General features: G+C 32.9%; 2 protein-coding genes across 6 annotated transcripts; both read right to left on the bottom strand.

Moving 5' to 3' along the window:
• Positions 1 to 1366: 1366 nt before the first annotated feature.
• LOC140979090 (probable purine permease 10) lies at positions 1367 to 2920 on the bottom strand. The gene is made up of 2 exons (XM_073444442.1): positions 2774 to 2920; positions 1367 to 2552 (listed from the first exon to the last, which is right to left on the bottom strand). The coding sequence occupies exons 1-2, from the start codon at positions 2820 to 2822 to the stop codon at positions 1435 to 1437; spliced, it is 1167 nt and encodes a 388-aa protein (XP_073300543.1). The 5' UTR covers positions 2823 to 2920; the 3' UTR covers positions 1367 to 1434.
• A 4819-nt stretch (positions 2921 to 7739) lies between these two features.
• LOC140979095 (protein REDUCED WALL ACETYLATION 1-like) lies at positions 7740 to 13483 on the bottom strand. Of its 5 annotated transcripts, XM_073444450.1 has the most exons (17): positions 13423 to 13483; positions 13119 to 13292; positions 12214 to 12305; positions 11895 to 12032; positions 11751 to 11807; positions 11605 to 11677; positions 10543 to 10701; positions 10189 to 10338; positions 9802 to 10057; positions 9603 to 9718; positions 9441 to 9527; positions 9271 to 9359; positions 8984 to 9046; positions 8817 to 8873; positions 8502 to 8598; positions 8241 to 8399; positions 7741 to 8052 (listed from the first exon to the last, which is right to left on the bottom strand). In XM_073444450.1, the coding sequence occupies exons 2-16, from the start codon at positions 13152 to 13154 to the stop codon at positions 8241 to 8243; spliced, it is 1629 nt and encodes a 542-aa protein (XP_073300551.1). In that variant the 5' UTR covers positions 13155 to 13292; positions 13423 to 13483; the 3' UTR covers positions 7741 to 8052. The 5 variants fall into 5 exon arrangements, with proteins under 5 accessions (XP_073300565.1, XP_073300560.1, XP_073300555.1 ...); XM_073444464.1 differs by having other exon boundaries at positions 7740 to 7998; positions 13119 to 13477; XM_073444459.1 differs by having other exon boundaries at positions 7740 to 8059; positions 13119 to 13477.
• Positions 13484 to 26764: the final 13281 nt, after the last annotated feature.

A 26764-nucleotide genomic window follows, 5' to 3' on the forward strand; every position in this document is an offset into this window, starting at 1 on the left:
AGTACTGTTGCCAAGATTATAGTCATCGAGGACAGACAAGTGGGTAAGATGCCTCTATCTGGAGAATGACCGATTATTTTATCCATTCTTATATTTTGACTGATATTTTTCTTTTTTTCTTTTTCAAGTTTATGGAAGCTGAGATAAAAGAAAGTAATAATAAAATTATCATGAGCATAGTAACCAAATGGGTTAGTCGGACCTGCTCACGGGTTGATCCAATGGCTACGAAAAATTACATTATTTATTTTTTCATAAGATGTAATGTATTAGACAATATAAAAATATATATGTGCTTACACGCCTTCTTTTGGAGTTTTTAAACAACAATTCACTGGTCATGGCAATAATGTTATCTCTTAGCAATGGAATCCGTAATTATTTTGTGTTATCATTTATCTTTATTATTTGTTTTCTTCTTACTATTCTAATTTTAACGGAAAATAAATGAATCCGTAAAATCACAATANTTTTTTTTTTTTTTTTTTTTTTTTTTTTTTGAAAGAAGGATAACCCGATATTTTCATGTCAATACTGTTAAAACAAATCTCAGGGAAGTTTTAAAATTGATTTTTTATTTTACAAATTCAATTTTTTATTAAAAAAATAAGCAATTATTATACAAAAACGCCATGTTTGCAAATGACACTAAGGTTATATTATTGGGGAAGTTGTGAAAAATTTTCAATCAAAATATTTGTTTGGGTTCACTTCCTACCTACAAAATTGTGGTACTATGTCATACAAAATATGGTACATTTCATGTAGAAATGTGATATACTTCATGTGGAAATGTGGTACTAAAAAAATATCCAGAGACTGAATAAAAAAAAATCGACGGAAGGCCAATTTCTCGTATATTATTTCGTGTTGTCACAAATGTTAATTTACGTGCACTTGACGGCTAGATTGATATAAGGAATGCATGATTGGTTGGGTAGGCCATGCGATTCTTGTGATAAGAATAACATTGTTGCATGAAAAGTATGTAGCCGGCGATTCTTGGGATCCGTCAAATAATGCAGGAGGACTAAAATCACGTAGTGGATGGACTTTTTTTTGTATTACAGCCGGGGTCGCCAGGTTTGAACTTTAATATATCGGATAATGTGAGATAGTGTAACAAATTTTTATAATAAGTTGAATCAACTATTTTTATAATTACAATAAGAAATAATATTTTGACATAAAAATGATATTTAAATAAAAAATTGTCTTATAAAATTGACTTATAAAACCGTCTCACAATAATTTGTGTTATACTAATTCGACAGTGAGAAAAATTAGCAATATTGAGTTGCAAATTGTATTGTTTCGGCTGTAGAAGCATGTACGACGCACAAATGATGAATTAGACCCTGCCGAATGGTTCAAACATGAGTTTATTATTCTGTAGTTGTACATAATCTTTCGATAAACTGTAAATCCCTGTAACTATCCAGCTCTTTCAGTAACACAAACTTCTTCAACATCAGAAGTTTCATTTCTCTGCTTGATCACCAAATCATCAAGATAATGTTGATATATGTAAGATACAAAACCCCATAATGCCAATATCATCGACATGGCCTTTAACCCAGTGAGCTTATCTTTTAGAAAGATTACGGACATAATTGGAGCCAACGGCAGTCCGAAGATACTAATCACGTTTGAAAACAACGATGAAATCTTGAATATCAGCCCTATACAACCCACACCAAACGCCTGCCAAGCAACTGCAGTCCAAAACAAGTTCATAATGTAAGAAACTTTCCCTAACTTGTATTCGTTCATTTCTTTGTTCAGCGTCTTCCAATCCCCGCTAGCAAATAGCCCAATGACTATCACGAACGTTGCAACGATACATTGGTAAATCGTCATATCAAGAACCGCTCGAAGGTTTTCTTTCTTGATGATCTTCTGAAAGGCGAGCTGAGTCAAAGGTAGCACCAACCCGTATCCGGCCGATGCCCCAAGCGTGCTTAAGAAGCCAATCACGAATTTGTTTTTCGAGTATCTGCTTGAATCTCCAGAGTCTGTTTGGAATACTAGAAGTACAGAGGATATGGTTAGGAGTACTAGTGAATTCACTATGTACGGGGTGAACTTTTGTCCATTCAGAAAATAGGAGAAGAGGGCATTGAATCCTAACTGGCTTGCACAGATCAAAGTATATGTTGTTATTGGTAAATTTTGGAGACCAATTGAGTATAACATGCAATCTGCTGCTACAAATATGCCTATACACAGATAAACTAAAGAAAGAATCAGGGGATACGAAGGCTTCCTTGTGATGGCTAATTCCGAGTCGATTTTCTTGTCTTTTGCAAACCATTGGAAGGGGAAGAGAACTGGGAATCCTGCAACTTGTACAAATGTTGCCATCCATTTACTTTTTCCTCCCTTGTCGAAGTATACTCCACCCAAGAGAGTGCCAACCGATTGTCCGGCCAAGACGCATAACGAGTACACCACCATATAAATCCACCACTGGTATTTTTCAAGCCAGGGCAAGGAAATTTTCTTATTGTTTTCTGCACTTTCTGGTGGATTTTCCGCTTCAGTTTTCAAACCTGTCGAAGAACATCAAATCTTCAGTAAACAAGAAAAGGGACTAGCAGATTTGTTTTGCTAGAATCACGATACTATGCAGTCACTGCATCAACAATCGTGTGAATCGTGATCGACCAATTAGTACAACAGGTGACCAACTGGTGTTTCAAGACCAAGTTAAAGCCACATCAAATATGTGCGTGTAGATGTGTAATAATGCTAGCCCAAGAGTATATCTCACCATTCTTTTCTTGTCGGAGCTCCTGATCTGTAATTCCCATGGCAAACATAAGAAAGATGAAGAAAGATACAGAATTGTTGGATATAACAAGAAATGACAAATATCAGCTGGCCCATATTTCGTATATTTATAATGTCACTCCGGAATTTTTTTCCTCTAGAAATAAATTTTATACGAAAAGTGTTGTTTTTAGTTGATTAGGGACCGGCCTCGCTGGTTCTTTCTTGGTCGCAAGGTGTCTCAATCAATCAATCTATTAAAAGATCCGACCACCCTCATGCTACATCAACTGTATGGCGCAGTTAAAGTTTGAAATAATTAAGCAAACAAGTGAAGAGTGTTGAGGACCAAACATCACTCCCACCATCCTTCGGGGCATTGTGCTCAAATATTAATTAGATTTTAATATTGAATATAGTTTTTGGGCAAAACAAGGATGCACATCACGTCCTTATTTCATCTGATATATTTTGCTCAAATTCTTCAAATAGTCTGTGTCATAATTTATTATGTTATTTATATGATGTTGGATCTCGGTTTTCTACACGCCCAAACACAGCGGAAGTTTTAAAATTTTTATTTTATTTTGATAATCAAAATATATTTGATTGGGCGTTCGTATGGTTTTCTGAATCAAACATTCATAGGGCGTTAGAAATTATACCTTTGTGAATTAAATAACTTGACTCCAACTATTCCGGGGTTAGCGTAGATAGCTCTTGATAAATTCTTTACGAACTTTCTTCGAGTCTCCTTCTATCAAGTCCACGACCAGAAGATTTATTCATCTTTCAAATAGCACTAGAATATTTGAAAAATATTTTGCGTAGGAGAGAAAATAATTGAAAGACAGGCTCAAAAGTTTTTCAATCAAGGATGGCCGAAATTATTTTTTTTTCTTTTGAAAGTGAGATTCACGTGAGGTTTGGTGGTGGTTGGGCTAGGATTTCACTTGCATGCTTTATTTATATTAAATACACAGTCTAATTACATAATTAACATTAATGAGCTTAATTTAATTAATTGGGCTAGTCCAACTAATTTAATTAATTTAATCAAGGTTCATTAAAATTTTAATTATTTATTATGTTGGACTTGTACTCCTACAAGCCCATTAAATATATTACTCATCATATTTAATTTATTAATTAGTCAACTCAACTTTTGAGCTTAATAAATTAAAGACATTATAAATTCAACATTTGAATTTATTATTTAAATTATAAATTCAACTACTTGAATTTTCATCAACTCCAATATTTAATATTTAATAAACCCAACATTTGAGTTTAATAAATTAGATTCTCAAATTTTATAAATTCAACTCCTTGAATTTATTCTCTCAAAATTTTATTATCATAAATTCAACTATTTGAATTTACTATATAATATAAATTCAACTTCTTGAATTTATTCTCTCAACGGGAACAAACGATCCAGTACTTGTGTGACCCTCAATGGTTCAGGGATACAGCTAGCCGTGGGTTCACAACTCTTTGTGATTCAGGACAAAATTCCTTATTCGGGCTTACCCTAGTTAGCCCCATTATTTTCATCAACACTTTGATCAAGAATATCAGAACTCATTTCTTATTGCACCCATTGGATCATGGTAAGAGCGTCTAGTAGCATCGCCCCATGATCCCCTAGGTATCACTGATAGTGTCTGCAAGAACCAGTCGATTATGATTAACGTACAGTATGGTCCTTTCATCTAATATATCCCGATCGAATCTGCAACCATTGGTTCATCGAGGGTTGCATATTAATTCGATAACTATGTGATAACTATAAAGAGTAACATCGCATGTACCGTTCGAGAACTCCTTCTCTAACGTACATCTCAGACTCTGACCAGAGATTCCATGCACTATAATTTCATCAGATCACAGAGGATATCCACACCCGCAGGTGAGCGGTGAATCCTCGACTACAATGCACTGACTCCTATATGTTTCGCAACTATACCCAACCTCGCAACCTGATGACTCTCCTGGAGCCGGTAAACGAGTCAAAGCACAGCCTTAACATATAGAGCCTCAGTGTTGTCCCGGGTAGTCAGGACTAATGGTGTACAATAATAACCACGGACTTATCCTCTCGATGAATGATAACCACTTGGAAAGTCCGAGGGAGGGTTGTTTGGTATAATCATCATATGACTACCCATCTGCATGTTTGGACATCTCTATGTCCTTACCAAGAAACGCAGTACACAACATCACATATGCTAGTCTCGAGCTCACGCGACCTTTATCCATGTTTTAGGCGGCTGAATCGACTAGGAATGAATTTAGATCATACAGTGTTTACAAACGAGTTTCAACATCTAATTACGATTCATTTGTATTAAAGTATAATCAAGGTCTTTATCTATGTTTGATAACATGGTATACAGATAAAGAAATAACAAACCATGAAATAATGAATTATATTAAAATAAAGATTGTTAATTACAACTGAGTCAATAAAATCCCTAGCCAACAGTTGGCTTGCAGGACATCTACTCCAACAATTGATTAATCCTTACGTAAACATGTTATACAAATTTAAATGATATTAGTTGCCGGAATCAAGATCTTAAATTCAATATCCTAAACTTGCTGGGCTAGAAATGAAGATTTTTGGATCCATAGAAAAAAATAATTGTCCCCGACGATTTCTACTTAAGCCAGTGATCCCTGATTATTGACTTGTGTGAAGATCCACTAATTGCAATTCACTGTACAATACCCTTTCTTGGTTCTTGGTAATAAATTCCAATTCCACAAGTGGCTTAATCGTCACTTTCAGGTATTTACGACGTTCTTGCCGTGTTAGATTTTTGGGATTTAAGACAAGGACATTTAGTTGACAATAAATAATACGTAGGGATCAAATTATTGTTTTCCCTGCGACTTTTACCAATTTATGACGCAGCTTCTTTCAAGAGATGCATAAAGCCAAACATATACATCAATTGATTGATATATTTTCGTAAAAATCAATTTGTGTCAAAAAAATCGCACCAAATTGTAGCAGTTTAAAGGGTTTTTGTTTAGTATAATAGTATATATATTAATGGCCTATTTAGTTGGGTTGATAGGATTCGATGAGTTTGAATGGATAAATAATATTGTTATTATTAAAATATTTGAGTAGTATGAGAAATAATATTGAATAAATGATAATATGTTTAGTTTGACATATTAAATTTGGGATAAGATGATATATTATGTTTTTATCCTTTAAATGAGGATACGAAAGTTAATATTATAATTTTACTTCAATGATTTGATTAACATGAAATAAATAATTAATAATTTATCTCAATATTTGATGTTATTGAATTATTTTTATTAATCAAATCTCATCAAGACAACCAAACATTACTAAGTCTATTAGTCATAGGTTGATATAAAATGAAATCTTTCCGAGCTAGATATTTGAAAAAATTTCATTTTCTTATTTACTTTCGTCTACCATTTCAGTAGAATATGTACATTAAATCGGACACTTGAAAACCTTACCAACTAAGTTTACGTTACAAACTAGCTAGTCTAATAAGAGAAGTACTAGCCAATGGAGTACTTAGCCTACCGAGCCTAAAAAAAAAAAAGCCGACAAAGAGCCAGCTAAAATTACTAGGTGGAATGTATGTAGATTGGACGGCATATCAAGATATTAAGATTTTAGGACTCCTAAAACTTCAATCTTGGAGAAATATTTTTGTGTTATTGGATCGAGCAATGGCTGGATCGGTGCTTCCTCCTCCCCCCTTCATTTTGTTCAGAAGGGATTTCTAGATCCGAGGGAACGCTCGAACTTGATGGAATGGAAGCTTTCGCGAGGAACATCATATTTGCGATGAGAGTATAACTTCGTCATTAATGAGAGCAGATAGTCACATTAAATTAATTTTTGTTCTTTTTAACAATGATTTTAACGTGACATCGTAAAATACTGACGTTGTATTGAATTTTTTTGTATGATATCTGGTGTTGATGTGCTGACATCATGTGAATTTAGGGAAAACATAAATGATCAATAAACAACTCAATTTACAATCCAAATTTAAATATTTAAACAATATTAAAATACAAAATAGGCAAAAGTAAGAAAATTATTTGTCCTGCAATGCAATCTCTATTTGGTATGTGTGCCTAATTTATTTTAATAAATCAAGAAATATGGCATCAAGTGAGACTGGAACCTGAGGCCTGACGAGATCAGATAAATTGGTCTTTGAAAGTTGTGTCAATTCAGAGGCCAAATCCACTTAGCAGTGTTTTGATTTGAAATTTTAATTTGGAGAAATTGATCTTACATTATTTATAATTATTAGTTTAAAATCCATTAGAACAAAATCAATGACATAAAAAATTAGGAAAAAATCGACTCCAACCCTAACGGAAAAATCTAAGATTGCACTTGATATAATGATTTGAAGAAGAATTTGAATAACAAATTTAAAAAGACGCTTATATTGATGCATTTCAAATTCATTACAATTATCTTTACTACATTTACATACTGTCGAATTTGAAATTCACCAAACATAAATTTATTTAAACAATCGAATACATTTGATAATGATAAATTACAAATTAGAATCTCGAATTTGAGACCTCATCTCAGCTGGACTGTGAAACCTGTGGCTTTCTCATTTCAAGATGTGATATTTGCTAGGCTTTTCTGATTTGTTGGGTCTGATTTTATTAACAATAGATAGGAAAATGAAGAAGGATTCGGATAGAAATACTTTTTCCCTCTTTCATAGAGAAACATAATTCCAAAAACAATGGATTATTACCTTTTTAAAAAGCAATTTTTGCATCCAAACAATTAAAAATTGGGAAAGAAAGAGCATTCGATTTGTCGGCCCCAAAGCAGCATGCGACGCTTAATTATTGGTCTCTATTATTCAATCTTATATCATTTTCCAATTAATTAGAAGTTATATGATTGAGTCAGAAGAAATTTAAAAAAAATTAATTTGCAATGAATTAAGAATATAAAATTCATCGTTGTCGTTACACAAACCTTAATCACAAACTATTCGGGTCTACGGTTTGAACCTTCATGAATGAGAGAGGAAAGAAATAAATGAATATAACAGTGGGAATACAGATTCTTTACAAATGTTGCCCTTTTTCACCCCTCTCCTTGAAGTAGCAAACCAAAACTGGATCATAAATTCCGACAAGATTGGCCGAAACGTTGATCTCGACGAGACGAGTCTTTTTCTGTCCAAGAATGTTACATTTTGACGTCCACAAATAAATTTTCTATCCAGAGGCCTATCACCTATGCATGGAAAAGAAGGAGAGTAAAACGCGAATTAAATTTTTTTAAAAAAAAAAATTTACACCAATTGTTCATCGATTGACAAATGTAGAAGGGTCACTGGAGAATAACTAATCTGAACTTTTATAGCTAGTAATAAACAGTTTGCTATAATTTACCAGAGAATGGAAAGAGAACTCACTCATCGAAGAGGGATGAGAAGAAGAATGATGGATGCGCAATATAAACACACGGATATGATAGCTGTGGCAATAAAATTGTGAAACAGTCTCTGATTGTCTCTTGTGGGTACGAAGGCTGATTTTAGTGTGTTGGTCAGTTCAAAAATCCGATATGATATCTGCAGCAGCAAACAAATCGATGTTCACGTATAAAAGGCGAGAAATATTTGACCACGACATTACTTCAAAAATTGAAATCCAGCCAAGAAAGATTCACTCACCAAGATGTATATAGCAGTTGTAAGCATGAAGTTAAGTAATGGATAATCTGGAATAAAACAGAGCAGCCATTTGGGCTGTCCATTAGGCATATTTGACCTGCAAGCGTGTTAAAAGGAAACCAGTGAACATCATAATTCACAGTTATTAAGATTTAATGGCACTTTCGTGTAGGAAGAAAGGATCACACAGACTCAAAGTTACACAATATAAACAAAAAGTGATTCGCTAATTCACTTTTGATGAAAGATTATACGACACATTTCTTTAAAGATTGCCCAAGAAACATTAACAAGGAAAGAATTTGTCCCACGCACCTCAGCCATATGTGGAACTGAGATATGTAAGTTTCCAATGTTACTTTGCCGAGCCACCTGGCAACAAAAATAATGTTTATAATAAAAAAGAAAATTATATAGCCCCAAATGACGTTGTGAAGGTTTTGATTATGGGATTTAAAAATAGAAAAATAAATAAAACTTACGCAAAGAGGGTCAAAGAAAAATTCCGAAGCTGCTGACTGAAATTCCGCAAACAAATGTAGACGCTGGAAACAAGAAGCGAAAAAAAAGAGACCTTAGAAGAAAACCGTCACAGGTCAGCACTTGCCACAGGCCCACATGCAAAGTTCTATTACTTGAGATACATAGTTTCTTTTTCAGTATCAAGGATAATCTCATTCGCAATAGAAATAAACTGCAACACTAATATTATGATAAATTCATATAAAAAAAACAATACATTTATATGAAAAATGAAACCGGTACACACGTTATGGGTATCCATGATGTGTAAGGATGGAGCCTATTGTACGAAATTTTGTCCAACTTGTAGATGCATTCAAACCATAAATAGCCAACCTAAAAGTCAGATGATACAAAAAAATCAAATAACAATCCAGCGAAAAATAAATACAAAATCTGAACAAATCAAACGCTTACAATCAAGGCAGCTGTAACAATAAATGCCTTGATTGTGAATCTCCGTTTTGTCTCAGTCTCCTCCAGTTTCTCCATCAACTTTTCAACCTGTAAGAGACATCATTTGAAACTTGAAGGTCACGAGAAGAGATGACACTGCAAAACTCAATATGTATGCATTACATTTGGGTGAAGGTATGCATAGATCATTCCAACTATCCATATATAACGATCAAGGCCAGATCTGAAATGCCACTCATGAAGTTTTGGAAGATCCGGTTTTGCAGGGTCATTATATCCTGCCACCGAGATTATAAAGAAATCAGCTATTTAGATAGAAATAAACAAATTCAGTATGATAAAGTCATGGATGTCCGCGCACCTAACAAGAACGTGAAAGGACTCCACAAAAGGTCAAAAACCCCTGGAATTTCCCATACCAAGATAACCACAACAAAACACATAAATAATTTCAGAGCCATCACCAATCTTATCTCATTATAGTTGTGACCGATACCAAGGGCTCCATACACCATAAGAGTAAAGAGGGTATGCATTGGGCAGATATAATAAAGTGAATAGTCGTTGTTAAGAACTATACAACAAAATGCCACAAAAAAGTTTAGCCTCCACATCATCTGCATAGAGAACAAAATCCAACTCAAATACACATCAAAATATAAAACCTCTGAAAAGAGAAGTCCCGACATGCTTCAGGATTAAGAAATAACAAGAAGAATGATGAAGGTAACATAAACTATAATGTCACCTGAGCAAATCGAGCAAGACTAAAATCTTTTCTGATATAGTAATAGGAGAAGTTTCCAAAACCAGTCATCCATACATATGCAGCAATAAAGATACGGATAGCATTGTAGATCTCCGTTGCAGCAAAGTAATGATACATCAAAAACAGGACCTATAGGAGACATGAGAAGAGGCAAAAGAGTCAGAAACTGCACAGACAAAGAAGAGAGTGTGACACATCTATATCAATATGCAGATAAGACATCCAGTGTCTTCTGATGAAAGATAGGAAAATAAGAGACTAATAATATAAAGAATCTGAGTTTTCAACCCCTGGAAAGAACATCAGATAGAAAATGGTCAATAAACTGCTTGCCTGCATCCATCCTTTCCACTCTTCAGTCTGATGGCGATTAAGATAAAGTACTGATTTCCCAGAAAATGCAGACTTGTCGTGATGTTTCTTGAGAGAAGTCATTGTTGAAGCTATAATAAGAAGAACATACAGAAAGAGGAATAGATCGCGACTGTAGCTCTGTCCAACAACAAAAAGAAACAAATCAAGCAGTGATGTACCGATCAAAAAAATCTTTAGAAGGGAAATATAAACATAATGGGTGAATCAAAGAGACACATGCCCAGTTTAAATTTCAGACCTCTACAAGCTGTTATGGCTAATTATGGACTTAATGATGAAACTTGAAAAAATAGCAGCGATTGTTGAACTTTGTGAGGTGATATGTATATGACCACATATGTCATACGTCAAAATGGTTTATTAATTGAACAAAATAAATCAAAACAAATGGGCTCTAAATGATATTGAGCAGTATACCGAAATGCAGCAGCAAAAATAAAAGCTTGAGGACTTCAATAAACGCCTTTCCATGATCATACAGTGTATTTTACAGTTAACATATAAAAGGTAAAGGAGTACCAACTAGGGCTGTAACCGAGCTGACCTGCTCACGAGCATCTGAATCAACTATTGGCTTGAGCTTGGTTTTGATCAAATGAGTCAAGTTCGAGCAGCTCAAGTACTCTTTCGAGTCAAGCTCAAGGTTTGAGTACTCAAGCCCAAGAAATCAATTTTCCAATTTTCTAAGTATATTGATTGAACCACCATGTACCCTAAATTTAATAATAAATTACATACTCGAACATTTAGGTTCTAAAACTATAAAGTTTTTTTTAAACCCCTAGTGCCAACACGTATGTGTAAATTTTTTAAATTTACTTGCAACTAAAAGCAAGAAGGATACAGCTTTTCATATCATTCTTCACCACAAATAATGACATACCAAATGCTGATTGTCAAATATAAGATATATTACTACTTGTCTTTTTGGTACCTATAGGCTTAAAAATATAATTTACAGTATCGACTCATCAAAGCAACTTGAATTCTGAGAGCCCAAACAATCGAAGAAAAAAGAACCTTAGTTGAATCCGCAAAAATGCTTGTGCGATCACATATGTAGAAATAGAACAAAATTCCACCTAATTCAGCCCTGCATAATATTAAAAGATAAGGGTAAATGAAAGAACTAAATACAAGTGAACCAATAGTTACAAACAACTCACATTGCCCTCAGAAGCAGTCGATTTTCAACTAAAAATGAGCTATCCATTGTAAAAAATCTGGATAAAGAAGAGCTTTCATTAATTTGATGGATAAAACCCAATCAAAGACACCATTAACATAGGTCCAGTCCAACAAGGACAGACCTGATTAAGTTTGATTTAATGGATGAACTGGACGACTTTGTGGATGATGATTTTGTGAGACCGCCTTCCAACAGCACAGCACGATCATCATCTTTGATTGCTTCACTTTCCAATCCAACCAGGTTACTATCTGAATGACTGTTTCAGAAAAGCAATCATATCATAAGTAGATATTGAGAACAAGATACTGAATTTTGTTCTCCTCTTGTAATTTCTGTAAAACATAAGAGCTTTTGATAAGTATAACCTTAATGTCCCAATTTTTCCATCTTATAATATTTAAATTTTAAATATCTCGAAAAACGGAAAACTTGCTTACACTTTTGAAGGGGTCGATAACTTTGTATACTCTAACCACTCCGCGTAAATCCACCCGATAATGATTGGAACAACTCCAAGGAAAAATGACACCTGGGACACAACGAGGACAAGTTCAATGCGTATGCAGTTTAGCTTAACGAAACAGTAACACATGATATTCAGCATCAACTAGCAAGAACAAGTAAACCAATCAATTTATATATCATTAAAGTGAAAGTTTAACAAGTTTAATGGCCATAACTCTTTCCCCCCATATGATTGAATCCACGACCAATCAAGTTTATTACTTTCCGATAGTGTTTCCACCATAAATAATGATGCCATTTCCACTAGATCTAATTTGTTTAATTTTCTTAGCCAATGATATGTTCAACATCGATCAAGTCAGAATATCTCCAATCAACAACATTGGTGAATTTACCACATATTAGGAATGGACATGGCATAAAAGCAGGAAAAAATCGAATCTTTTATATAACACAATGACATAATCTAGAAGAATGAAATTGGACAATCAGATACACTAAAAACGAGATACAATTTGACAACCCAATTACTGTCCAATTAGTCCAGCCGCGATAAAGTAAAGGAAGCAATTCAAATAATCTCAAATCAAAGCAACCGTCCATACTATTGTCATAATATGAATACAAGAAAACTCTCATTCACGCACGTAACAGCTTTACGACTCAGGTAGCAGAAATTCAAAACAAAAGCGCCCGATAATTTCAGTTTAGCTTAAGATCAACACAGGACTTGCATTGACAAATCAGATAAACATCAACAAAACGTTGCGTAACTCAAAGTCACAGTCCCCACACCGCCGATGCAAGAACACTTAATCGAACGTAATACCCGAAAGACAACAAACCGTGAAAAAAATTATGCACTTCAGAACCGAACCTGTCCAGGAGTCAGAGGTCCGGAATCCACAACCATTTCTGCACGAAACCCAGAAAAAATCCAAAACCCAATCAATCGATGGATCCAATCTACACGACAATCCTCATCAATTGAACGGCTGCGCAACACTGAAGTGCAGAGCACGGAATACTCGCACACTGTATAATATAATAACTTGTACAGAAAAAAGGGAATATATAAGAAAGAATCGGCGATGAAATGGAGAAGGAAAGCAGAGATCTAAAGCAATGGAATCCGTGAGCCGACGAGATGTCGCCGTTTGCTTCAAGAATTGATAATGTACTTCGGTTCAGATATCTCTGTCCTGCCTCGTTCAGACCAACCGTCTGGGTAGTTGCCGTCTTTATTTCTCCCCACTATTTTTTTACCAATCCATACGTCAACATTTAATTAAAATTGTATAGTTTGGTACATGATTGATAAATAATTCTTATTATCAAACGTTTGGTATCTTTTTAGAAAATTCATTATAATATTATGTGTCTGTGATAAATAATTTATACAAAGATAAAATATCTTTTTTATGAGATGGAATAATTTTAATTTAATGATAAAAACACCACAGATGACTTAATTGCCCTCAATATATAAAAATCTTAAACCTTATCGTTCTCTTATTTCACCGCTCCATCAAATAAATAAATATATATATATATATATTATATAATATGATAATTATATAAATGAACTCGAGATAATTATATAAATGATTTTTATAAATCTCAATAAAATTATTACTATTACTCGATTAACTTTAAAAATTGATATTTGATTTGACTCACAAAATCAATGGCTCAATTATCATATTATATAATATATAAAATTAGGTAAAAATAAATAAATCATACAAGCACTGTCGATGCATTAACAGATAAGAAATATTAACTCAATCAACAATTTTGAAATTATAAAATTTATTATGATAAGGTTAATTTTATCATTACCATCTAATATATAAATTTAATCATTTTTATTAAAATCATATCAAACATTAAATACAATATCCTACATCTTATTTATCATTAACTTATCTTTATATTATATATCACATGTTTATCCTATCATGTGTACCAAACTATGTCTATAAAATAATAGTTTAATTTTAAATATATTAGTGTTTTATATAAAATGTAATTGTATTGATATAACGTTTGAAACTTTTACTATAGCTTTGTTTTAGAACCCAAAAAAAAAACAATAAATTCATTTAATCATTATTAGAATATGCTAGAATTGGAAAAAATTTCATATTCAGGAACCATGAATGAAGCTTATTATTTGTGTATATAGTATAAATATATATTCATCATCTTTAATATTCTTTTTCATTGAAAGATTTATGTGATTTTGTTTTAAGGTAGATTCGAATTCAATATTTTTTTCGTATTGAAAAAGATTTATATCACTACATCACAGTCATGAAAACGTTTTTCTATAAAGTTTGTAGAAGTCGTTGATTATTTGTGTAGACACATTTTTCTCTCTTGATCATCGTGTTCGTTCCAAATTCTTTAAGCTGGTTCGGTTCATCTCCCAAGATCAGTCTCAACTTCCTCAACATATGCATAGGGCCGGCCAACTTCACCAACCTACCAAATGAACCTAATGAACATTTAACCCAATGAGCTATAGTTGTTTGGGTTTGTGGTTCCAACAAATGCGTCTCATAGCTAATTTGACAAGTGGGCCAATTTTATTATATTTATATTTCAATCTTATTGTAGTAGCGCAATTTAATTTACAAGTCTAGACTCAAAATTCATAAGATGAAAGATTCGATGAGGAGGAAAATAAAGCTTAACATCTCCCTAGCATAAATAGCACATCAAATTAAAATATGAATACTGTTGTGAAAAAGTAAAAATTTACGGTAAAAAAGTAAAAATCTCAAACTCTCAAAATTATCACACTACACACTTTATAATATTTTTCTCTCAACTCAATTGTGATTTTCTTCACAAATGAGAGATCTATTTATAGAAAATTTTTACAAATAATCCAAAAATAAAATACATCATTACCTACATCATCACACACTAATTTTCAATATTCAACACCTAATTTTACCTAATTTTCAACATTCAACATTCACATTTTCAACACAAATATTTAACACATTTTTAAATAATTTTTCAACACTCCCCCTTGTGATGATGATCATAATGATTGTATACATTACGTGTTTTTATACTGCCTCGTTAAAAACCTTACTAGGAAAAACCCATTGGGATAAAAACCATAGTAAGGGAAAAAGAGTGCAGTCACGTAAACTCCCCCTCATGTTGACACGAACAATTCTTCACAAATTTCGTAGATTGCGCATCCCAATATTATATATGTGCTTTCTGAATATTGTCGTAGGAAGTGCCTTTGTGAAGAGATCTGATGAGTTTTCACTTGATTGAATGTGACGAACATCAATACATTTATTCTTCTCAAGCTCCTTGGTGAATGCGAAGAACTTAGGAGGAATATGTTTAGTTCTGTCGCTTTTTATGTATCCTTCTTTCATTTGAGCAACACATGCAGCATTATCTTCATATAGTATCACAGGCTTCTCGTCGAATGATAATCCGCATGAGATTTGGATATGTTGAGTCATTGATTTTAACCACACACATTCACGGCTTGCTTCATGTAGTGCAATAATCTCGGCATGATTTGATGAAGTTGTTACAAGTGTTTGTTTCTGTGAACGCCAAGAAATTGCAGTGCCTCCACGAGTAAATACATATCCAGTTTGAGAACGTGCTTTGTGTGGATCAGATAAGTATCCAGCATCGGCATAACCAATTATACTTGGATTAGCATCTTTTGAATACAAAAGTCCCAAGTCTGTCGTTCCTCGTAGATAACGGAATATATGTTTAATTCCGTTCCAATGTCTCTTTGTTGGATATGTGCTAAATCTTGCCAATAAATTTACGGCAAAAGATATATCAGGCCTTGTACAATTTGTAAGATACATAAGGGCACCGATAGCACTTAGATATGGTACTTCTGGACCAAGAATATCTTCATCATCTTCACATGGACGGAATGGATCCTTTTCTATGTTTAATGATCTAACAACCATTGGAGTACTTAAAGGATTTGATTTGTCCATATTAAAACGTTTAAGGATCTTTTCTGTATAATTTGTCTGGTGAACAAATATTCCACATTCTTTTTGTTCAATTTGTAAACCCAGACAATACTTGGTTTTTCCAAGATCCTTCATTTCAAATTCTTCTTTCAAGTATGACACAACTTCTTGAATTTCCTTATTTGTTCCAATGATGTTTAAATCATCAACATATACAGCAATAATTACGCATCCGGATGTTGTTTTCTTAATGAAAACACAAGGGCATATTGAATTATTTACATATCCCTTTTTCATCAAGTGATCACTTAGCCTATTATACCACATTCTGCCGGATTGCTTCAACCCATATAATGATCTTAGTAATTTCACAGAATAACATTCTCTGGGTTTTGAACTTTGTGCTTCAGGCATCTTAAATCCTTCAGGGATTTTCATATATATATTACTATCAAGTGATCCATATAAGTAGGCTGTAACAACATCCATAAGACGCATTTCTAAATTTTCAGATACTGCCAAGCTAATCAAATACCGAAACGTAATTGCATCCATCACAGGAGAATACGTTTCTTCATAATCAATTCCAGGCCTTTGAGAAAAACCTTGTGCAACAAGTCGAGCTTTATATCTTACTATTTCATTTTTCTCATTTCGCTTTCGAATAAAAACCCATTTGTATCCAACAGGTTTTACACCTTCAGGTGTAAGGACTATAGGTCCAAAAACATTACGTTTATTTAGCGAATCCAATTCAACCTGGATGGCATCTTTCCATTTTATCCAATCCTGCCGATTTTTACATTCACCAAAAGATTTTGGTTCATGATCTTCATTATCATTTATGATGTCGATTGCCACATTATAAGAAAATATATCATCAATTTCTTCTATATCTTTTCGGTTCCATATTTTTCCAGTATTAATATAATTGATAGAGATTTCATGATTCTCGTCAGTTTGTGGTTCTGACAAAACATTTTCATCATCATGTGTTTCTTCAGGAACATCATTCTCTATTTTGTGATCATTATGTGTTTCTTCAGGAACATCATTCTCTATTTTGTGATCATTGTGTTTCTCTATGAATTTTCTTTTTCGAGGATTTTTATCCTTGGAACCAACTGGCCTTCCACGCTTCAGGCGTTTAATGACATCATGACTATCTTCAATTTGTTTCTTCGGAATTTCAATTCGAGCAGGGGCATTTGCAGCATGTATATATGATTTAGTTACCCCTTTTGTGTCTGCAAATGCATCTGGTATTTGATTTGCTATTCTTTGCAAGTGCACAATTTGCTGTACATCTTTTTCACATTGTTTTGTTCTTGGATCCAGATGTAACAATGATGATACATACCATGTAATTTCTTTTTCGGTATGTTTCTGTTCTCCCCCTAACATTGGGAAGATTTCCTCATTAAAATGACAATCAGCAAAACGTGCTGTGAACACGTCGCCTGTCTGTGGTTCAAGATATCGAATGATCGATGGACTATCATAACCAATATAAATTCCAATCTTTCTTTGAGGTCCCATTTTCTTTCGTTGAGGTGGTGCAATAGGCACATACACCATACATCCAAAAATTCTCAGATGAGAAATGTCTGGTTCTTTACCAAATGCAAGCTGCAATGGGGAGTATTTATGATATGCACTTGGTCTGATGCGAATTAATGAAGCAGCATGTAAAATTGCATGTCCCCATATAGAAATAGGGAGCTTTGTTTTCATAATCATTGGTCTAGCAATCATTTGCAGACGTTTAATCAATGATTCAGCCAATCCATTTTGAGTATGTACATGAGCAACAGGATGCTCAACAATGATTCCCATAGACATACAATAATCATTGAAAGTCTGGGAAGTAAATTCACCAGCATTATCAAGTCTAATTTTCTTGATTGTATAATCGGGAAATTGATTCCTCAATTTTATTATTTGAGCAAGTAATCTTGCAAATGCAACATTTCGAGTTGACAATAAACATACATGTGACCATCTGCTGGAGGCATCAATCAATACCATAAAGTATCTGAATGGTCCACATGGTGGATGGATTGGTCCACAAATATCACCCTGAATACGTTCAAGAAACATTGGTGATTCAGTTTGGATTTTGGCTGGTGATGGTCTTATAATAAGTTTTCCAAGAGAACATGCTTTACATTGAAACTTATTATTCTGAAAGATCTTCTGGTCTTTCAATGGATGACCATGTGTATTTTCTATAATTCTTCGCATCATTGTTGAACCAGGATGTCCTAATCGATCATGCCAATTGGTTAATATTGAAGAATTATCAATTACCATGTTTGATTCAATGGGACGTATATGTGTATAATGCAATCCAGTAGGGAGCATTGGTAGTTTTTCAATCACATATTTCTTTCCTGATTTATATGTGGTAAGACACATATATTTCTCATTCCCTTCATTCATTGTTTGAGTATCATACCCATGGGAATATATATCATTAAAACTCAACAAATTTCTTTTCGATTGTGGTGAATATAAAGCATCATTGATCAAAAATTTTGTACCATTAGGTAACAAAAATTGTGCTTTACCACATCCTTTAATCAAGTCTACAGGACCTGATATTGTATTCACCGTTGTTTTTGTTGGTTTTAGTTCCAAGAAATATCTTTTATCTCGGAGGATAGTGTGCGTTGTACCACTATCGGGTATGCAAACTTCAGCTTTGCTCATAGCATTTTCCATATTTGAACTTCAAAAAATATGCAATGAAAAAAAATTAATGACAATACATATTTAAATATAACACATATCATAATTGTACAATAAAACATTATCATATAAATACATGAAAAATAAATTATTGTACATTTATATTCTACCACTATATTGTTCATTTTCAGAGAAATCATTGAGAAAATCTGCAGCATCAATATTGTTCATTTCTATCCCACCAACATATTGATCATTTCCAGAGAAATCATTCATAAAATCAGCAGCATCAAAATGAGTTGAATCACTCAAACGGTCACTTCGCTCAGTGAAGTTGGTCTCCTTTTCTTTCCCCTTTATCGATTCTTTATAAAGTTTGCAAAGATGCTCAGGGGCTCGACAAATACGAGACCAATGTCCTGGAGTACCGCATCTGAAACAAGAACTTTCAAATCTTTTCGAGTGATTTTCATTAACACTCATGTTTTCTTGATGCCTTTTCTGTGGATGGTTTGGGACGTTATTTTGAGATGAGTTATAGAAATAACTATCTCGATTATTTTCAAAACCACGGCCGCGTCCACGACCACGACCACTTCCTCGTCCACGTCCACGTCCACGACCTCGACCTCGACCTCGACCTCGACCAAAACTTTGTCTTTGAATTTGATTTTGGTTTCCAGGTTTAAATTCATTTTTACTTACAGCATTTACTTCTGGAAATGCTGTTGATCCAGTGGGTCGGGACTGATGATTTCTCATTAATAGCTCGTTGTTCTTTTCCGCCACAAGAAGACAGGCGATGAGTTCAGAATATCTCGCAAATCCACGCACTCTATATTGTTGCTGTAGTGTTATATTTGATGCGTGAAACGTGGAAAATGTTTTTTCAAGCATTTCCGATTCTGTAACCTCATGTCCACAAAATTTTAACTGCGAGATTATTCTATACATCGCTGAATTGTAATCACTGACTTTTTTAAAGTCTTGGAATCTTAACATATTCCATTCATCACGGGCGGTCGGAAGTATAACTTCCCTTATATGTTCAAATCTCTCTTTTAATCCTTTCCACAGAGCCATGGGATCTTTTTCGATGAGATATTCACATTTTAAACCTTCATCAAGGTGTCGTCGTAAAAATATTATAGCTTTTGCTTTTTCTTGTGATGAAGATATACCATTTTCTTTAATGGTCTCGCTTAGACCCAATGACTCAAGATGCATTTCTACATCAAGAGTCCATGGCATATAGTTTTTCCCAGTAATATCAAGAGCGATGAATTCGAGCTTTGCCAAGTTTGCCATGGTGGTACTAAAAATTACGATGCATTTTATTAGTTAATGAATATTGCAATACAAAGTAATGGATAAACAACAAGTACAAGTATTCGTAAAAATAAAGAAAACACACGAGGAGGATATTCTCCGATAAATACAAGACTGGTGAGTATGATAACCAAAATAATTAAAAATAACCTCGTGAAAGCCATCTTCTTTTTTTCTTCGAAAATTTGATGAAGAATAATTTTTAGAGAAGAAGAGAAAGTTGGAGTGATTGAATGTATTTGTGAGATTGTATTTATAGAGCAAAAACTAGCCGTTTTGTTACCGTTTATTACCGTTGGTGTATAAGAAAATAAATGTATGTATTTGTATAATTTTATGGTAATAATATGGTGTATATAATATTAGTCATATTTAAATAATTATGTATATCATATCACATTATTATAATTAGGTGTCATAAGTTATTTTGTTTAAAAAACCTTATAGGCTTTTATACTTGTCGTATCCCTTACCGGGAGTGTGGGATGTCGTCTTAACATCCTCCCAGGATTTATAACAAGTTTTTGAAAAAATTATTTTTATTATTTCTAACAATAACATTATATTATATATTACATATATAAACAATAAATAAATAACAGTAAAATAAATATTATTACTTTTGTTACCTTTTTCTTCTGTTCGGAGCTTGGAAAAATATGGAGGACTTTTAGAGCTTCGTGCTGATAACGTGTTGTGAAAAAGTAAAAATTTACGGTAAAAAAGTAAAAATCTCAAACTCTCAAAATTATCACACTACACACTTTATAATATTTTTCTCTCAACTCAATTGTGATTTTCTTCACAAATGAGAGATCTATTTATAGAAAATTTTTACAAATAATCCAAAAATAAAATACATCATTACCTACATCATCACACACTAATTTTCAATATTCAACACCTAATTTTACCTAATTTTCAACATTCAACATTCACATTTTCAACACAAATATTTAACACATTTTTAAATAATTTTTCAACAAATACATCCCGAGTTCAAATACCTTAAACACATTGACAACTCTAATATTCTAATTTTGTTCATTCTTCTTTATCATCTAACTCTCATTCATGAATCATCTTCGCACCATAAATATCCTACAACTCTTGACCTTGAGTTTCATTTATCAGTTGCTGCAATATGACTACTAACGTGGAGATTGTTATATCCTCGTACTCGGTATATTTAATCATTTATCTCTTCAATGATTGGCAAAATCATTGGCCTATGTGACCGTTGAAATACAATAATTGTCTCTGTTATGTAGAGCGATTAACCATGTCACTTGGGTTGTTGTGTGGTTTAAAAGATTTGAGTTGCAATGTTACCACCAACTATAACTTTTGGTAAAACGGCAAGCGCTTGGTCCTACAATTGGTATCAGAGCCAAAGTCATGAGTTCGATTCCTATTGATTGCAAGAAGTGTAATTATTGGGAGAAAGATTTTTAAGATGCAATAATTGTCCCTGCTGGGTAGAGCGATCGAACCATGACATTTGAGCTGTTGTGCGGTTTAAAAGATTTGAGTTGCACTATTACCACCAGTTATATTTTTTGATAAAGTGGCAAACGCTTGGTCATATAAAGACACAATAGACAACTCATTTACATATACAATCTTCCCAACTTTGTTTCTACTCTCGCGAGGCCATAAAATTGATTCAATGACATAATCCAAAAAAATCACAATTTGTCATATGATAAAAATAATTCAGTGAACTTCACAAACCTCTTTTTTTAATATTAAGTCTACATCATCCTCAATTGTATTTTCAATGGCTTTTCTCCCACACATCTTTTTACTTTTTTGTGATTTCTCCACTTTTTCATATGTTCACCAGCTAATTCTCTCAATAACATCTTCTTTTCATGTTCGGCTGAGAGGCTACGAAAATTTAGGATGTTCCATGCGTTTCCGCTATTCGCTAGGTACTGACCTTGATGGAATAACAAACTGATGCCTTATCACCTCATTTCTTTGAGAATTTGTAAGTTATCTTTTCCGAGTAGTTGTTTTAAGAGACCAATGGTCCTTCATCTCTCTGTCTTTTTTCAACCTAAAAGACAATGTTCATCCAAATTACTGGTTCACCGGTCTTTTGGGCATGAATCTCCTATTGTACTTTACATTTTCTCATATGTCAAGTGCATTTTTCCTATTATAACGATGATCTTTCATCTTGAAACATTCACCTCTTTTGTCTTTGTCTTCGAAAATCATATTATGGAGTACCCAATATTTCACTTTTTTGGTTCTACATATTTCTTCCCAGCCATATTCCTCTTTTTTTTTTTTTTATTCAATCTAAACTTTCAAATCAATAGAGTTCACATTCATAGTTGCGACCGGGGAAAAATGATCCTCGTCCACACACTTCTCTATTTTTAATTCACTAAATGATTGTGCTGATCCAAGGAAATACAGGGTAAATTGTGCAACCAGAGCATGCTCTATTGCATGCCTTGTAGACACTTCTCGACAGGTAAGATCATAATCAACTCTTGACTGTGAACATTGATTGATAACCTTATATGTTTGCATCACTGGCTCTTTTCCTCCATTAAGTGACCCATTTTGACTTTTTGGTGATATCTACTATTCCATTCGGTATGATGGAGTGTACTTATTCCTTTCATTGGAAAAAAACAGACGATGCAACCAAGCCGCGAACATTGCCTACTCGAGAACTTTTCGATCCTTGGCCCTGATCCATTGGATGGTTGCTTTCAGACTAATAAGGTTTGTTTTCATCTTTTGATGGCCTCTACTCCTTCATATATTTAATGGATTCCCCCATGGTGGTGGCAAAGACATCAACCAAGGCATTAATTATCTATTTGAGTTCACTGTATATACCTATCTTCATTGACATCACGAGACTCGCTAGAACTTTTTTACTAAAGAATGTGCAACCCCTTCTTTCACAGCCTTATACTCGAACTTGTGTACGAGTTTCTTGACTGATCCTCCACCAGAATCAGTCTCTTCTCCTTGTAAACTATGATCCTTCCTTTGTGACCAGGGAATCCTTTCATGTTTCTCAGTATTTGTAAGCTGTGGAGGCATCCTTGGTCCTACTGGGCGTGCCAAAACTGTCACATGAAAATTGTGTAGCGTGCCAGACATGAAATCGTGCTAACTTTCAAATCTGACTGCTAGAATCCAACTACGTGAATCTCGACTCGATCGTTATTTATAATTCCATTGGTTTTGGATGCTATTAAACTAGAAATTCAAACAAAGAAACGAAGAAAATCAAATTCGGAAATTAAATGAAATTAATTATGTCACAACGAACGTAATTAAACATTTTTTTACTAGAAGAATTATAAAATTAAGTTCAAGGATTATAAATAGAACTGATAATATACAAAACAAATTGGAAATCTAAGTCACTTGAATCGAAAAGAACATTAAAACTAAGAACTAACAACATTGAATCTCAAATCAAAACTAAAAAAATTATGGAGAAAGCTTTTGTCTGGAAATTTTGTAGAAGTCGATTGATGATTTCTTCAGTCTTTTTTTTTTTTTTTTAATCTTCGTACTCATTTTTTATCAATTATTTATTAGGATTATTTATTCAATTAATTTTATGACGAGTGCAGAATATTAAATCCATTGATAATTATGAATGTCAACTTGAGAAAAGTAATTAAAATTACATGATGGACATTTTATTGGTAAACAACTTTTTACCTGATTATCATTGATGCATCCATTTCTACCCATACGCAACAAAAAATTAGGTGCTTATTTTCTTCAAAAAATAAATAAATTATCCAAAGCAATTCGTGTGTAATTTATATTTCCATACTATTACAAAGAGAGCAAATTATTAAATTCTTTTTGAAGTAATTCGAAAATTTATACAAGAAATATTTATAATATATTACATTATAATGTGTAGCGTAATTACAAATTACAAATAAATATATAATCATAATGTGTAGCGTAATTACAAATTACAAATAAATATATAATCATATGATAATTGATTTGTGGGAAATGTATCAACATAGTTGATGACTTGTATTTTATCTGATACAAATATATCAAATTTGTGACAATATATCAGACTCGATATTAAATTATAACGAGGTCCTTCTTCATATTATCAATATAAGTTTTTTTTGTATGTTCGTGAACTATTCGAACTATAAGAAGTACTCGAAATGCTCGAAAAATATTTATTTAATATATAATCATATTATATCAATAAAACATTAAGGCTCGTGAGGGGATTGAAATATCAAACAAAATAAATTGGGCTTGAATTCGGCTGAAAAAATTTCGAACATATTCGAGTTTGGCTCAAATTTGATATGCTCGAATACGAATTAAATATTTTTCGGGTCGATTCGAAAAGCTCACGAATCGATTCAGTTTATTATATCAAACATATATTTCACCCAAAATCAATAGTCTTCAACTACTTTTATAATACGACAATATTCGACACCCCAGATTTTGCATATATATTCTAAGAACAACTTGTTGGATCGAACGCTTGTCGTTTTACCAAAAGCTATAGCTGGTGGTAATGGTGCAACTCAAATCTTTTAAACCGCACAGCAGCTCAAGCACCACAGTTCGACCGCTCTACCAAGCAGGGATAATTATTGGCTTTTGGTAAAACGGCAATCGCTCGGTCCAAAAATTGGTATCAGAGTCAAGGTCACGGGTTCGATTCCCATTGATTGCAAGGCGTGCAATTATTGAGAGGGAGATTGTTGGGTGCAATAATTGTCCCTGCTTGGTAGAGCGGTCGAACCGTGTTGCTTGAGCTGCTTGTGCGATTTAAAAGATTTGATTGCACCATTACCAACAACTATAGCTTTTGGTAAAGCGGCAAGGGCGAGCTCGGTCCAACACGACTTCTTTTGGATTTTTTTTCGATATAATTGTATGTAGGTAAGTCATATCGTATTTTGGTAATTAAAATAATTTGATATGAGTTCGAATACTACCGATAATTATAACATATTTGATTTGATTGATAAGATTAAAATTGAAATTATATTAAATGACAATTTTCACGTGTTTGACAATTAACTATTGGTAATATCACTAGTAAGATTAATGGTATTATAATTTTGGTGAAATTATAATTAATTTTCATGGTTAGACCATTATGACGTTGAAAGAAAATTGTAATGTTAATCTTTAAGTTGATGTTTTTGAGCTTTAATCATTTAATTTGTTGTTTTTTATTGAGTAACTTGGATTTTATTTTAGATTTGGTCATTTTTTCCTGTAAAAAACCATTAAACTAATCGAATATTGTTTATTTTACACTGATACTCTGCTACATAACTTCTGTAGCGAGAATAAACATGTATCACATACATTAAAATAAATCTAAATAAAAACAAAAGAGATAGGAAAAGCCAGAAAAAACGAAATATTTTAAAAGACGAGGGAAAAATTATTGTTTTTCTTTATTTTTGCTTAGATATATATTAATGTTTATAGTGTAGGCTTTATTGTCGTCTGTCGGTATATGAGTCCGTATGAGAATATTGATATCAAATAAACAATATTTGGTTGATTTAGTAGGTCCAGGCGAAAAAAAATCAAGTTACTGGATGAAAAACAAACATTGTTAAGTTGTAAGACTAAAACCCAAAATATCTCAATTTAAATGACTAAAATGGTAAATTTTTAGAAGTTTAACTATTTTTGGTTTGGCTAATTAACACATGATTAAAATTATATTTAACATATGACTTTTTAACCGCATATTAAGGGAGAACTCTAAAGGTCCACTTTTAATTTATTGACTAATGGACTCTTCTTTCTATCCCTACAGTACAATACCATTTGTATGACATTAGTTATAAAAAGAAACATTAGTTATAAAACCTCTTTTTTAAACGGACAAATATAAAGTAGTTGATGTATGAGCCCATCTTGTGCTAAGATCAGGGCGTGACATAATGATACTAGAGACATTTATCAACAGAAACATCGAAATAAGTGTGTAAAAAATACTGCGTGGATATAAACGACTTCTTGGATCTACGGAGTAAAGTGCTACCTATATCTATGCAAGTCATCTCTTGAATTTGTAGAAATCATATCTAGATTTTCGATATTAGTGGACTGAGGTCAGATCCACCTCTAGATTATCGATATTAATGGATCAAGTATCATGCCATGACGAAGACGTCAGTGTTCTAAAAAACAAAGTGATTATAATACCTCATATCCTACATTAGTTAGAAAAGAACACTTTTCTCACATGACATAAGAAGTTTACAATAATTAATAATGTACTCCTACTATTATATTATATTAGCGAGAATTATATTAGCTAGAAGTAATATTTTGTTTTGTCCAATGTTTTATTTAATTATTTTTAAAGAAGGTCTTAATCTAACAATTATATAATTTTTATTATTATACTGTTTATTTTTATTTTTATTTTTTTTTTGGTAAGAAATTAGTTTTTGCCTTCAGAGTTGAGACATTTATAAAATATAATTTTAATATAATACGTCAAACTTTGGCC

The sequence above is a fragment of the Primulina huaijiensis genome, chromosome 1, assembly GCF_012295235.1.
Source record: "Primulina huaijiensis isolate GDHJ02 chromosome 1, ASM1229523v2, whole genome shotgun sequence".
Classification (NCBI taxonomy): Eukaryota; Viridiplantae; Streptophyta; class Magnoliopsida; order Lamiales; family Gesneriaceae; genus Primulina; species Primulina huaijiensis.

What these genes read in the sequence shown, in the direction of transcription:
- LOC140979090 (XM_073444442.1), bottom strand. Translation starts at nt 2,822, where the DNA reads ATGTTTGCCATGGGAATTACAGATCAGGAGCTCCGACAAGAAAAGAAT. An exon ending in GCTCCGACAAGAAAAGAATG is followed by an intron (nt 2,553 to 2,773) that starts GTGAGATATACT and finishes GTTCTTCGACAG; the next exon opens with GTTTGAAAACTGAAGCGGAA.
- LOC140979095 (XM_073444464.1), bottom strand. Translation starts at nt 13,154, where the DNA reads ATGGTTGTGGATTCCGGACCTCTGACTCCTGGACAG. An exon ending in GACCTCTGACTCCTGGACAG is followed by an intron (nt 12,306 to 13,118) that starts GTTCGGTTCTGA and finishes GTTGTGTCCCAG; the next exon opens with GTGTCATTTTTCCTTGGAGT. An exon ending in TCCTTTCACGTTCTTGTTAG is followed by an intron (nt 9,719 to 9,801) that starts GTGCGCGGACAT and finishes TCTCGGTGGCAG; the next exon opens with GATATAATGACCCTGCAAAA.